The sequence below is a fragment of the Cetorhinus maximus genome, chromosome 20 (genome assembly GCF_964194155.1).
Source record: "Cetorhinus maximus chromosome 20, sCetMax3.hap1.1, whole genome shotgun sequence".
Taxonomy (NCBI): domain Eukaryota; kingdom Metazoa; phylum Chordata; class Chondrichthyes; order Lamniformes; family Cetorhinidae; genus Cetorhinus; species Cetorhinus maximus.
In genome coordinates, this window is record NC_135898.1 from 27,943,600 (window position 1) to 27,956,923 (window position 13,324).

Consider the following 13,324-nt stretch of genomic DNA (forward strand, 5'->3'; position numbering starts at 1 on the left):
GGTAGGCGATGGCAGTGGTGATCAATGACAAGCTGTGCAGAGGAGGTTGGCCGTCCAGTGCAGAAAGAGGATGAATGATCTCATCTGTGCCACCAGGGTAAGGCAACCATCTCATCACTCTAAACTCACACACTCACAAGCCCGTCACACATTCACTGGCATCTCACTCACTGCCAGCTCAAGGGACATCACCACTCACCCTCTCACACACACCCTCATATCACCATCTGGCCTCATCTCTGGAGACTGCCTCCTCAGCCCTCACCATTTTAAGGCCATTTGCAAGATCAACATGTTCCCCCACACACACCCCGGGAACCACCCCCCAACCTCCCCCCTTTTCCCCAGTACAAGCCCTCGCCCTGCAGCCGTTAAAAAACCATCCCCGCCTTATGGCTGATCTGGTAGGTAGAGACCTGCCTATGAGTTTCCCTAAAAGTGATGTGGTGCTGCCTTTGAAGCCTGGTGCTGATGACCACAAATGCTGCCCAAAGCAAGGTAGGCAAACAAAGCTCAAAGTCCCAAGTGAAGTGCAGCTCACCAGGTGCACATTGCTTATATACAGTTGTGAACCACATATGCGTGATTCCCAGATGATCCAGCATGGGGGGATAATTCCAGCGAGCAGGGTTTATAATGAGATGCTAAAGTATTGAAATTATGTTCTCGATGTGCAGCGGTGGGATACATGGCCTGCCATTGACAGGTGGAGCGGGCGATTGCAAACTGGTTTTACAACGATGTGAAACCTATTTTTGCGATCTCCCGATATTTTCCGCTCCTGCCGCAAACTGGAGGGACGATTCCACCCTTAGTTGCACACTAGGCTGTGGGTGTTGTGGGTCAATTGGCACTTTCAAGAATGATGGACAGATATTTGTTCAGTAAAGGATAGGAAACCAAGGTGAGTAAATGGAAGTAAAGACAACAATTGGCCATGATCTAATTGAATGGCAGACAGTCTCAAGGGGCTGAATGGTCTATGCCTGTGTTTATGCATTTAGCCAATACCTGTAGAAGAAATACTGGAGGATAAATTTCAGAAGATTTTTTTTTAGATCTCAAGCTTGTGCCAAAATTGGGAGTGCTGATCCACAGACTAGGCAAGAAGCAGCCTGATATAGTCATACACACTAATTCATACCTTACAAACAATGTCCCAGACATCACCATCATCATCCCTAGGTATGTCCTGTCCCACCGGCAGAATAGACACAGCAGAGGTGGTGGCACAGTGGTATACAGTCGGGAGGGAGTTGCCCTGGGAGTCCTCAACATCATCTCAGGGCCCCATGAAGTCTCATGGCATCATGTCAAACATGGGTAAGGAAACCTCCTGCTAATTATCGCCTACTGCACCCCCCCACCTCTCAGCTGATAAATCAGTACTCCTCCATGTTGAACACCAACTGGAGGAAGCACTGAGGGTGGCAAGGGTGCAGAATGTACTCTGGGTGCTGGACTTCAATGTCCATCACGAAGAGTGGCTCGGTAGCACCACTACTGACCGAGCTGGCCGAGTTCTAAATGACATAGCTGCTAAACTGGGTCTGGCGGGTGGTGAGGAAACCAACAAAAGGGAAAAACATACTTGATCTCATCCTCACCAACCTGCCTGCTGCAGATGCATCTGTCCATAACAGTATCAGTAGGAGTGACCACCGCACAGTCATTGTGAAGACAAAGTCCCACCTTCACATTGAGGATACCCTCCATCGCGTTGTGTGGCATTACCACCGTACTAAATGAGATAGATTTCAAACAGATTTAGCAACTCAAAATGGGACATCCATGAGGCACTGTGGGCCACCAGCAGCAGCATAATTCTATTCAACCACACACTAGCCTTATGCCTTGGCATAATCAGCCCCTTGAGGGGCTCTCGCGGATGCAGGAAGGTGGGATTAGAAAGGGCACCTGGATGTCCTCGGGCTGGCATAGACAAGCTGGGCCAAATGGCCTCCTTCTGTGCTGTAACTTTTCTATGGTTCTACGGTTCTATAATCTCTACTCTACCATTACCATCAAGCTGCGGGGTCAACCCTGGCTCAATGAAGATTGTAGTACGGCATGTCAGGAGCAGCACCTGGCACACTGAAAAAGGTGGTGTCAAACTAGTGAAACTACAACACAGGACTACTTACATGCCAAACGGCATTAGCTGCATGCGATAGACAGAACTAAGAGATCCCATAACAACAGATCAGATCTAAGTTCTGCAGCCCTGCCGCATCCAGTTATGAATGGCAGTGGACAATTAAACAACTCACTGGAGGAGGACGCTCCACAAATATCTCCATCCTCAATGATGGGGGAGCCCAACACATCAGTTCAAAAGGCAAGGCTGAAACGTTTGCTACAATCTTCAGCCGGAAATACCGATTGGATGATCCATCTTGGTCTCCTCCAGAGGGCCCCAGAATCACAGATGCCAGTCTTCAGCCATTTCGATTCATTCCACATGATATCAAAGAACGGCTAAAGGCCCTGGATACTGCAAAGCCTATGGGCCCTGACGGCAATGGTACTGAAGACTTGTGGTCCAGAACTTGCTGCGCCCCGAGCCAAGCTGTTCCAGTACAGCTACAATGCTGGCATCTACCCGGCAATGTGGAAAATTGCCCAGGTATGTCCTGTACACAAAAAGCAGGACAAATCCACCCCAACCAATTGCTGTCCCATCAATCTACACTTGATCATCTGTAAAGTGATGGAAGGTGTCATCAACAGTGTTATCAAGGGGCACTTACTCAGCAATAACCTGCTCACTGACGCTCAGTTTGAGTTCTGCCAGGGCCACTCAACTCCTGACGTCATTGCAGCCTTGGTTCACACATGGTCAAAAGAGCTGAACTCCAGAGGTGAGGTGAGAGTGACTGCCCTTGATATCAAGGCAGCATTTGACTGAGTGTGGCATCTAGGAGCCCCAGCAAAACTAGAGTTAATGGGAATCGGTGAAAACTCTCCATTTGTTGGAATCATACCTAACACAAAGGAAGATGGTTGTGGTTGTTGGTGGTCAATCATCTCAGTCCCAGGACATCATTGCAAGAGCTCCTCAGGGTAGTGTCCTAGGCCCAGCCATCTTCAGCTGCCTCATCAATGAGCTTCCCTCCATTAAAAGGATGTTCACTAATAATTTGCACTATCTTCAGCTGCATTGTGACTCTTTTGATACTGAAGCAGTCAGTGTCCATATGCAGCAAGACCTGGTCAACATTCAGGCCTGGGCTGGTAAATGGCAAGGAGCAGTCGTGCCACACAAGTGCTAGGCAATGACCATCTCCAACAGGAGCGAATCTAACCATCTCCCCTTGACATTCAATGACATTACCAGCACCGAATTCTCACTATCAACATCCTTGGGGTTACCATTGACCAGAAGCTGAACTGGACTAGCCATATAAATACTGTGGCTGCAAGAGCAGGTCAGAGGCTGGGAATTCTGTGGCGAGCATAAGAGAGGAAAGAGTTCCTAGAATGTGTTCAAGATGATTTTCTACAGCAGTATATTTCTAGTCCAACAGGTGGACATGAACTTTTGGACCTGGTTCTGGGGAATGAGTTTGTTCAAGTGAATCAAATATCAGTGGGAGAGCCTCTAGGAAACAGTGACCATTGTATCATAAGGTTCAGGTTAATCATGGAAAAGGACAGAGAACAATCCAGAGCAGGGATAATTAATTGGGGGAAAGCCAACTTCGATGGGATAAGAATACATCTGAATCGAGTGAGTTGGAATCAGATGTTGGCAGAAAAGACAGTGGCTGAACAATGGGCCACCTTCAAAGAAAAAGTAGTGCAGGCAATGTCAAGGTATATTCCCTTGAAGGGAAAAGGTAGGACAAATAAATCCAGAGCGCCCTGGATGACGAGAGACATGGAGGTAAAGATGAAAAAGAAGTACACATACAACTGATGTCAGGTAGAAAATACAATGGAGAATCAGGCTGAATATAGAAGGACCAGAGGGAAGTGAAGAAACTAATAAGAAAAGCAAGGACAGAGCTTGAAAAGAGGCTGGCAGTGAACACAGAAGGGAATCCCAAAGTCTTCTATAAGCATGTAAATAATAAAAGGGTGGTAAAAGAAAGAGAAGGGTCGATTAGGGACAAAAAAGGGGACTTGCATGTGGAGGCTGGAGAAATAGCGGATAGGTTGAACAAGTACTTTGCATCTCACTTTACAAAGGAAGAACTTGCTACCCAGGCCAAAGTGAGAGAGGAGGTAACTGATACACTAGAAGAACTTACAATCAAGAAGAAGGTGGTGTTGGAAAGACTATCTTCACTTAAAATAGATAAGTTATCAGGACCGGATGAGATGCATCCACAGGTACTGAGGGAAGTGAGAGCGGAAGTTTCAGAGGCGCTAGTGATAATCTTTCAGTCTTCCTTAGACATAGGGGAGGTGCCAGAGGACTGGAGAACTGTGAATGTTACACCAAAATGGGGCGCAAGGATAAAGCTGGCAACTACAGGCCAGTCAGTTTGACCTCAGTGATAGGAAAACCTCTGAAAACTATAATATGGGATAAAATCAATAGTCACTTACACAAGTACAAGATAATTAAGGAAAGCTAGCATGGATTCATCAAGGGAAAATCATGTTTAACTAACTTGCTGGAGTTTTTTGAGGGGGTAACAGAGAAGGTTGATAAAGGAAATGCTGTTGATGTGGTGTATATGACTTTTCAAAAGACATTTGACATAGTGCCACGCAAAATTCTAGGCCATGGAATAAAAGGGGAAGTAGGCACTTGGATAAGAAATTGGCTGAGTGACAGGAAACAAAGAGTAGTGGTTAATGGATGTTTTTCAGATTAGAGGAAGGTTTGCAGTGGAGTTCCTCAGGGGACAGTGTTGGGACCCTTGCTCTTCCTGATATATATTAATGACATGGACTGTGGTGTGCAGGACATGATTTCAAGATTTGCAGATGATACGAAGATTGGAAATGTTGTCAACTGTGGTGAGGATAGTCTTGAACTTCAAAAGAATGTAGATATGTTGGTGGATTGGGCAGACAAGTGACAGATGAAGTTCAACGCAGAGAAGTGTGAGGTGATTTGTTTTGGCAGGAAAGATATGGTGAAACAGTATAAAATAAAGGGAGAAACTCTAAAGGAGGTGCAGGAACTGAGGGACTTTGATGTATACATGCATAGGTCATTGAAGATAGCAGGGCATGTTGAGAGAGCAGTTAATAAAGCATATAGTATCTCAGGCTTTATTATTAGGGGCATTGAGTACAAGAGTAAGGTGGTCATGTTGAACTTGTATAAGACACTAGTTGGCCCTCACCTGGAGTTCTGCATCCAGTTCTGGGCGCCATACTTGAGGAACAATTTGAAGGCATGAGAGAGAGTACAGAGGAGATTCACAAGAATGATTCCAGGGATGAAGAACTGTAGCTATGAGGATAGATTGGAAAGGTTGGGGCTGTTTTCCTTGGAGAAAAGAAGGCTGCGAGGAGACTTGATAGAGGTATTCAAGATCCTGAGGGGTATGGACAGGGTAAATAGCGAGAAACTGTTCCCACTCAAGAGAACATCAAGAACTAGAGGGCACAGATTCAAAATATTTTGTAAAAGGTGTAAATGTGATGTGTGGAAAACATTGTTCACTTAGAGGGTGGTTGGAGCCTGGAACAAACATCCTGAAAGGGTGGTGGAGGCAGGTTCGATTGAGGTATTCAAAAGGAAATTGGATTGCTATCTGAAATGAGAGAATGTTACGGGGATAAGGCAGGGGAGTGGGACTAGGTTGAATGCTTTTTCAGAGAGCCAGTGCAGACTCGATGGGCTGAATGGCCTGCTCCTGCACTGTAAAGATACCATGACTATGATATTGGGTAACTCACCTCCTGTTTGCCGAAAGCCTGCCCACCATTTACAAGGCATAAGTCAGGAATGTTATGGACTACTCTCCACTTGGTTGAATAAGTCCAGTTCCAACAACACTCAAGAAACTTAGCACCATCCAGGAAAAAGCAGCCCACTTGACCGGCACTTCATCCACCACCTTAAACATTCGCTCCCTCCACCACCAACACACAGTGGAAGCAGTGTGTATCATCTACAAGATGCACTGCAACAACTCACCAAGGCTCCTTCGACAGCACTTTCCAAACCCACGACCTTTACCACCTAGAGCAACAAGGGCAGCAGACACATGGGAACACCACCACCTGGAAGTTCCCCTCCAAGTCATTCACCATCCTGACTTGGAAATATATCACCGTTCCTTCACTGTCGCTGGGTCAAAATCCTGGAACTCCCTTCCTAACAGCACTGTGGGTGCACCTACACCACATTGACTGCAGCGGTTCAAGAGGGCAGCTCAAGCGCAATTAGGGATAGGCAAGAAATCCTATGAATGAATAAAGAAAGCAGTTCACAATGACAAGTTTAATGTGATTGAAATATTGCTGTGGGTATCAATAAAATTTCGCTTTTGTTTTTGTCACAGTACAGGATCCTTTGACTATTGTCCAAAGGGAGGATTTGGGAAAACATTTGCTTTTGATGTTGAGTTTTAAAAAGCATATTGTGCTTACACAAGTCTTTAAAGAAAGATCTTTGAGATAATATGTAGCTAAGGTGGTAGTGAGCTAATATGTTGTTTTTCAGTCAAGTGAATAATTAGCTTTTGGACTGTCGGCCATTGAAGAACACTTCACATTCGTATGTAAGGTCTTTGATCCTTCTCTGTCTGTATGCATTGCGAAGCAGATCTCAAACACAGACACAAGCACGCAGTCAGAATTTAGAATGGAATACTGTTCCAGAGGAACTTGGCCCATGAATGTTATGAGAAGGTAGGAGAGCATTGTCAGAAATTATGCTGTCGAGTAAGGTAACCAGTCATTCACTTGGTCTGTCTTCAGAGATTGAAGAAGCATGTGTGACAGCCATAAATATCCTTTTGGTGTCAAAAGTGAGGATGCTATTTTTGCACCCTGGACCAAGTAGAGATAGGACAATGTGAGTCGACTCCTAAATCATAAAATGCTTAGATTGCATAAAGGAGAGACTTATGCCAGCAAAGCCATGAAGGTATCTACAGCAAGTCTAAATTTGTAACACCTATGTCCAATGGCAGTAGCAGGCTATGCCACTGGATTAGCACACCATTTTGTTTTAAATTCCTCTCATTCAGTTAGTGTTCTCAGCTGTGAAATAACTCTTGATAGAAATATTCCCTTTTTTTAACAGATTGACAAATATCTGTATGCAGCACGCCTCTCAGATGAAACGTTGCTTGATGTTATGGCGCGGTTCAGGACTGAGATGGAGAAAGGACTGGGACGGGACACTAATCCAACAGCAACACTCAAAATGTTGCCCACCTTTGTCCGATCAACTCCTGATGGAACAGGTGAGATATTCTTTATACTGAACATATCCTGCCAGTAAGTTCTGTCAGTGTGCCAGCACTGTGCTCATTTTATGAAACAAAGGAGATTAGAAAAGTTGACGACGAATTGAGGCCATTCAGGACAATTCTATCAAAGTTACAATGCTCAGACTATATTATCCTCACACTCAGTTCCGAGGACCACTCCCACAAGTGAACCTTCACTGACTATACTCAAGATATCTGGTCTTGTAATGATACCTAGATCAAGGAGAAATACCCCTATTAATGTAGCTTGCTCACTAGAAATGGCACAACTCTCCCTTTGATGTTAGGACATTCTCTCTATTCGGCCATGTGGCCTAGTATTTAATAAATGAATCAGATTTATTTATAAATAAGAAATAAAAAGTGGCAAAATATCACCACAGCAGATTTTATTAAATTACAACATTTAATTTATGACTCCTCAACCCATAAAATAATACGACTTGGATATGTTTCACCTTTCTATCGGTGTAAGACCAGAATTGTGGTTCAGCTGTTTGTTTGCAAATCAACCTGATTTCAATTTCCATTGTGGGAGTTAAAACTGGGAGGTTTGTATAACAAGTATCATGAGTGGGTACAGAGTCAGTGTGATGAAGGAGCTCCTACCAAGGAGCTAAGTAGGATTCTGAATCAGCAACAATGAAGAAATGGCAATAAATGTCCAAATGGGGATGGTGTGTGACAGGTGATGATGTTCCCATCACAATATTACTCTTGTTCTTGGTGTTAGAGGTTGCATGGTGGGTGGAGTTGCTGCAGTGTATCCTATAGATTGTGCATACGTGTTGGTGATGGAGCGAACGGATATTTGAATCCGGTGGTGGGAGCTCTGTTCAGGAGTACTGATCAGTCCTGGATGGCATTGAGCTTCTTGAATGTTGGTACAATTACGCCCATTTAGCCAAGTGCTGGTTATTCAATCACACATCAGATTTGAGTCTTGCTGATGGTGGAGAGGCTTTGAGAGGTCAGGAGGTGAGAAACTCACAGCAGACTACATAGTTCGAGCTGTGATAAAAGCAAAATACTGTGGATGCTGAAAATCTGAAACAAAAACAAAAATTGCTGGAAAAACTCAGCAGGTCTAACAGCATCTGTGGAGAGAAAGACAGAGTTAACGGTTCAAGTCCGTATGACTCTTCTATAGAACTAAAGAGAAGTAAAAATGTGGTGAAATATATACTGTTTAAGGGGGGTGGGACAGGTGAAGCTGGACAGAAGGCCAGAGATAGGTGGAGACAAAGGAGAAATTGCAAAAGATGTCATAAACAAAAGGTCGAAGGGGTGTTGATGGTGGTGATACTGGCTAAAGGAGGTGCTAATGGTGACATTAAGAGTAGAAAGCAGGATGAGCAAGTGACAGATGGCCCTTGTGGGAGTGGGGTGGGGGGAGGGGACGGTGTGGGAAAAAAGATCAAAATTGGCTAAAAGGTCGGGATAAAACAAAGAATGGAAATAAACTTTAAAAATAATAATAATAGAAATAGGTGGGAAAAATATATATATAAAAATTTAAAAATAAATATAAGAAAAAAGGGGATCAAAAAGGGGTGAAGAATGGAGGAGAGAGTTCATGATCTGGAGTTGTTGAACTCAATGTTAAGTCCAGAAGGCTGTAAAGTGCCTAATTGGAAGATGAGGTGCTGTTCCTCCAGTTTGCGTTGAGCTTCACTGTAACATTGCAGCAGGCCAAGGACGGACAGCATAAAAGCTAAAGAGAAAGCATACAATGCGGCGAAGAGCAGTGGCACGCCAGGGGATTGGGAAGCCTACAAAGACCAACAGAGGACAACAAAAAAGAAATAAGGAGGGAGAAGATTAAATATGAGGGTAAACTAGCCAGTAATATAAAAGAAGATTGCAAGAGGTTTTTTTAGATATATAAAGGGTAAGAGAGAGGCAAAAGTGGACATTGGGCCGCTGGAAAATGATGCTGGAGAAGTAATAATGGGGAACAAAGAAATGGCGAAGGAACTGAATAGATACTTTGCGTCAGTCTTCACGGAGGAAGACACGAGTAACATCCCCAAAATTCAAGAGAGTCTTGGGGCAGAGGTGAGTCTGGTGGCTATTACCAAGGAGAAGGTGCTAGGAAAACTGAAAGGTCTGAAGGTGGATAAATCACCTGGACCAGAAGGATTACATCCCAGAGTTCTGAAGGAGATAGCTGAAGAGATAGTGGAGGGGTTAGTGATGATCTTTCAGGAATCACTGGAGTCAGGGAGGGTCCCAGAGGACTGGGAAATCGCTAATGTAACCCCCCCGTTTAAGAAGGGAGTGATGCAAAAGACAGGAAATTACAGGCCGATTAGCCTGACCTCGGTCGTTGGTAAGACTTTAGAGTCCATTATTAAGGATGAGATTTCGGAATACTTGGAAGTGCATGGTAAAATCGGGCAAAGTCAGCATGGTTTCATCAAGGGGAGGTCATGCCTGACAAATCTGTTAGAATTCTTTGAGGAAGTAACGAGCAGGTTAGACAAAGGAGAGGCAATGGATGTTATCTACGTGGACTTCCAGAAGGCCTTTGACAAGGTGCCGCACAGGAGGCTGCTCAGTAAGATAAGAGCCCATGGTGTTAGAGGCAAGGTACTAGCATGGATAGAAGATTGGCTGTCTGGCAGGAGGCAGAGAGTGGGGATAAGGGGGTCCTTCTCAGGATGGCGGCCGGTGACTAGTGGAGTTCCGCAAGGGTCAGTGTTGGGACCACAACTTTTCACTTTATACATTAATGATCTAAATGAAGGAACTGAGGGCATCCTGGCTAAGTTTGCAGATGATACAAAGATAGGTGGAGGGACAGGTAGTATTGAGGAGGCGGGGAGGCTGCAGAAGGATTTAGACAGGTTAGGAGAATGGGCAAAGAAGTGGCAGATGGAATACAACGTGACGAAGTGTGAGGTCATGCTCTTTGGTAGGGAGAATAGATGCATAGACTATTTTCTAAATGGGGAGAGAATTCAGAAATCTGGAGTGCAAAGGGACTTGGGAGTCCTAGTCCAGGATTTTCTTAAGGTTAACTTGCAGGTTGAGTCAGTAGTTAGGAAGGCAAATGCAATGTTGCCATTTATTTCGAGAGGACTAGAATATAAAAGCAGGGATGTTTTATAAGGCTCTGGTCAGACCACATTTAGAATATTGTGAGCAATTTTGGGCTCCGACCGACATTCCAGGCATGGGTTGGCAATCTGATGCAAAACATTGAATCTAATATCTCCAAGTTTGCCGGCCAAAAGTGCTGGAAGAGGACAGTATTGACAGCATCTCAGTATTCCTCACCTGCTGATGATTCCAATTTCCAATAAAACAGTGAGAGTGCAAGAGATAAAACAGCGAGAGTTCAGGAGATAAAACAGCATGAGTGGAGAGACAGTCAGGAGCTTGAAAACAGCGCGATGAAACGGCGAGAGTTCAGGAGGTAAAACGGCGAGAGCTCAGGAGATAAAACGTTGAGAGTTTAGGAGATAAAACAGTGAGAGTTCAGGAGATGAAACAGCGAGAGTTCAGGGGATAAAATGGCGAAAGTTCAGGAGATAAAACAGCGAGAGTTCAGGAGATAAAACAGCGAGAGTTCAGGAGATAAAACAGTGAGAGTTCAGGAGGTAAAACAGCGGGAGTTCAGGAGATAAAACAGCGAGAGTTCAGGAGATAAAACAGCGGGAGTTCAGGGGATAAAATGGCGAAAGTTCAGGAGATAAAACAGCGAGAGTTCAGGAGATAAAACAGCGAGAGTTCAGGAGATAAAACAGCGAGAGTTCAGGAGATAAAACAGCGAGAGTTCAGGAGATAAAACAGCGAGAGTTCAGGAGATAAAACAGCGAGAGTTCAGGAGGTAAAACAGCGAGAGTTCAGGAGATAAAACAGCGAGAGTTCAGGAGACAAAACAGCGAGAGTTCCGGAGATAAAACAGCGAGAGTTCCGGAGATAAAACAGCGAGAGTTCAGGAGATAAAACAGCGAGACTTCAGGAGATAAAACAGCGAGAGTTCAGGAGGTAAAACAGCGGGAGTTCAGGAGATAAAACAGTGAGAGTTCAGGAGATAAAACGGCGAGAGTTCAGGGGATAAAACAGCGGGAGTTCAGGAGATAAAACGGCGAGAGTTCAGGAGATAAAACGGCGGGAATTCAGGAGATAAAACGGCGAGAGTTCAGGAGATAAAACGCGAGAGTTCAGGGGATAAAATGGCGAGAGTTCAGGGGATAGAACGGCGAGAGTTCAGGAGATAGAACAGTGAGAGTTCGGGAGATAAAACAGCATGAGTGGAGAGACAGTTAGGAGCTTGAAAACAGCGCAAATACAGAAACGTAAATTTCTAAACTAGCGCACGGAAAGTAAGAATTTATAGGCACAGGAGAGGGCGCTGATTTGTGAATAAGGCCAAAGAATTTCTACTTGCTACTAATTGCCAGTTTATAGTTAATTGTACAAGAGTAAGGTTAAAGTAAGTAAAAGTTTAAGTAGGTAAGTGATTTAAAAGTTTAAGATTAAGGATTGCAGGACAGCTGAGCCAAGTGGAATGCCCAACCTGTGGCATGTGGGGAGTTGTGGACACTTCTCGTGACCCAGACGAGCCCGTGTACAGGAAGTGTCATCGGCTGCAGAAGCTTGAGCTCCATGTTTCAGAGCTTGAGCAGTGGCTGGAGTCCCTGAGGTGCATCTGTGAGGCAGAGAACTATGTGGATAGCATGTTCAGAGAGGTGGTCACACCGCAAGTTAGGGGAAAGCAGGCAGACAGGGAATGGGTGACTGCTAGGCAGTCCAAGAGAAACAGGCAGGTAGTGCAGGAGTCCACAGAGGTCCCGCTCACTAATTGGTTTTCCATTCTGGATATCGGTGAGGGTGATGGGTCCTTGGAGATGTGCAGCAAAAGCCAAGCCCCTGGCACCACAGGTGGCCCAGCTGTACAGGAGGGGAGAGCGAAGAGCGAAAGGGCAGTACTAATAGAGGATTCTTTAGTTAGCGGAGCAGACAGGTGTTTCTGCGGCCGTCAACTTGACTCCAGGGTGATTTGTGCCTCCCTGGTGCGAGGGTCAAGGATGTCACAACGGCTACAGGGCTTTCTTGTGGGGGAAGGCGAACTGCCAGAGGTTGTGGTCTACATTGGCACTAACAACATAGGGGTATGTGGTCCTGAAATCTGAATTTAGGGAGCTGGTTAGAAAAGTAGCAAGCAAGACTTCTAAAGTAGTAATCTCCGGATTATTCCCAGTGCCACGTGCATGTAAGTACAGAAATAAGACAGATGAATGTGTGGCTGGAAAGATGGTGCAGGAGGGAGGGCTTTAGATTCCTGGGACACTGGGACTGGCTCTGGGGGAGTTGGCACCTGTACAAGCCCAATAGGTTGCATCTGAACAGAGCCATGACCGAGTTCCTTGCGGGTCGTTTTGTTAGTGCTGTTGGGGAAGGTTTAAACTAACTCAGCAGGGATGTGTGAACCAGGAGAGAATATTAGAAAGTAATATCAGGGTGCATGCAATTTTGGGAGAGGCAGATAGCACAAGAATAGTAAGTTAACAGATGGAGTTGGAGTAAGGGAGCAAGTAATGAAGCCTAAATCAGGGTTACACTGCATGTATGTGAATGCACGGAGTGTAGTTAATAAAATTGGGGAGTTACAGGCACAGATTGCCTTGTGGAATTATGATGTTGGGGCAATAACAGAGATCTGGCTTGAGGAAGGGCAGATCTGGGTGTTAAATATTCCAGGTTACAAGGTGTTCATAAAGATAGGAAAGGGAAAACAGGAGGAGGGGTGGCATTTTTGGTTAAGGAGAGTATTGCAGTACTGGAGAAAGAGGATGTGTCAGAGGATTCAAGGACAGAATCAATTTAGTTAGAGCTAAGGAAAAAGAAGGGTGCAATTACATTGCTTGGTGTAATATATAGACCACCAGCTAGTGGGAAGGATATAG

At 44.9% G+C, this 13,324-nt stretch overlaps 1 protein-coding gene across 1 annotated transcript in view; it reads left to right on the plus strand.

The window, feature by feature from the left end:
• The window catches only part of hk1 (hexokinase 1), a 165,800-nt gene that overhangs the window by 11,971 nt on the left and 140,505 nt on the right, over window positions 1-13,324 (plus strand). Inside the window, exon 2 of the mRNA XM_078565818.1 lies at window positions 7,217-7,379. Within this exon, the coding sequence (XP_078421944.1) occupies window positions 7,217-7,379 (163 nt within the window). The remainder of the gene's footprint in view (window positions 1-7,216; window positions 7,380-13,324) is intronic.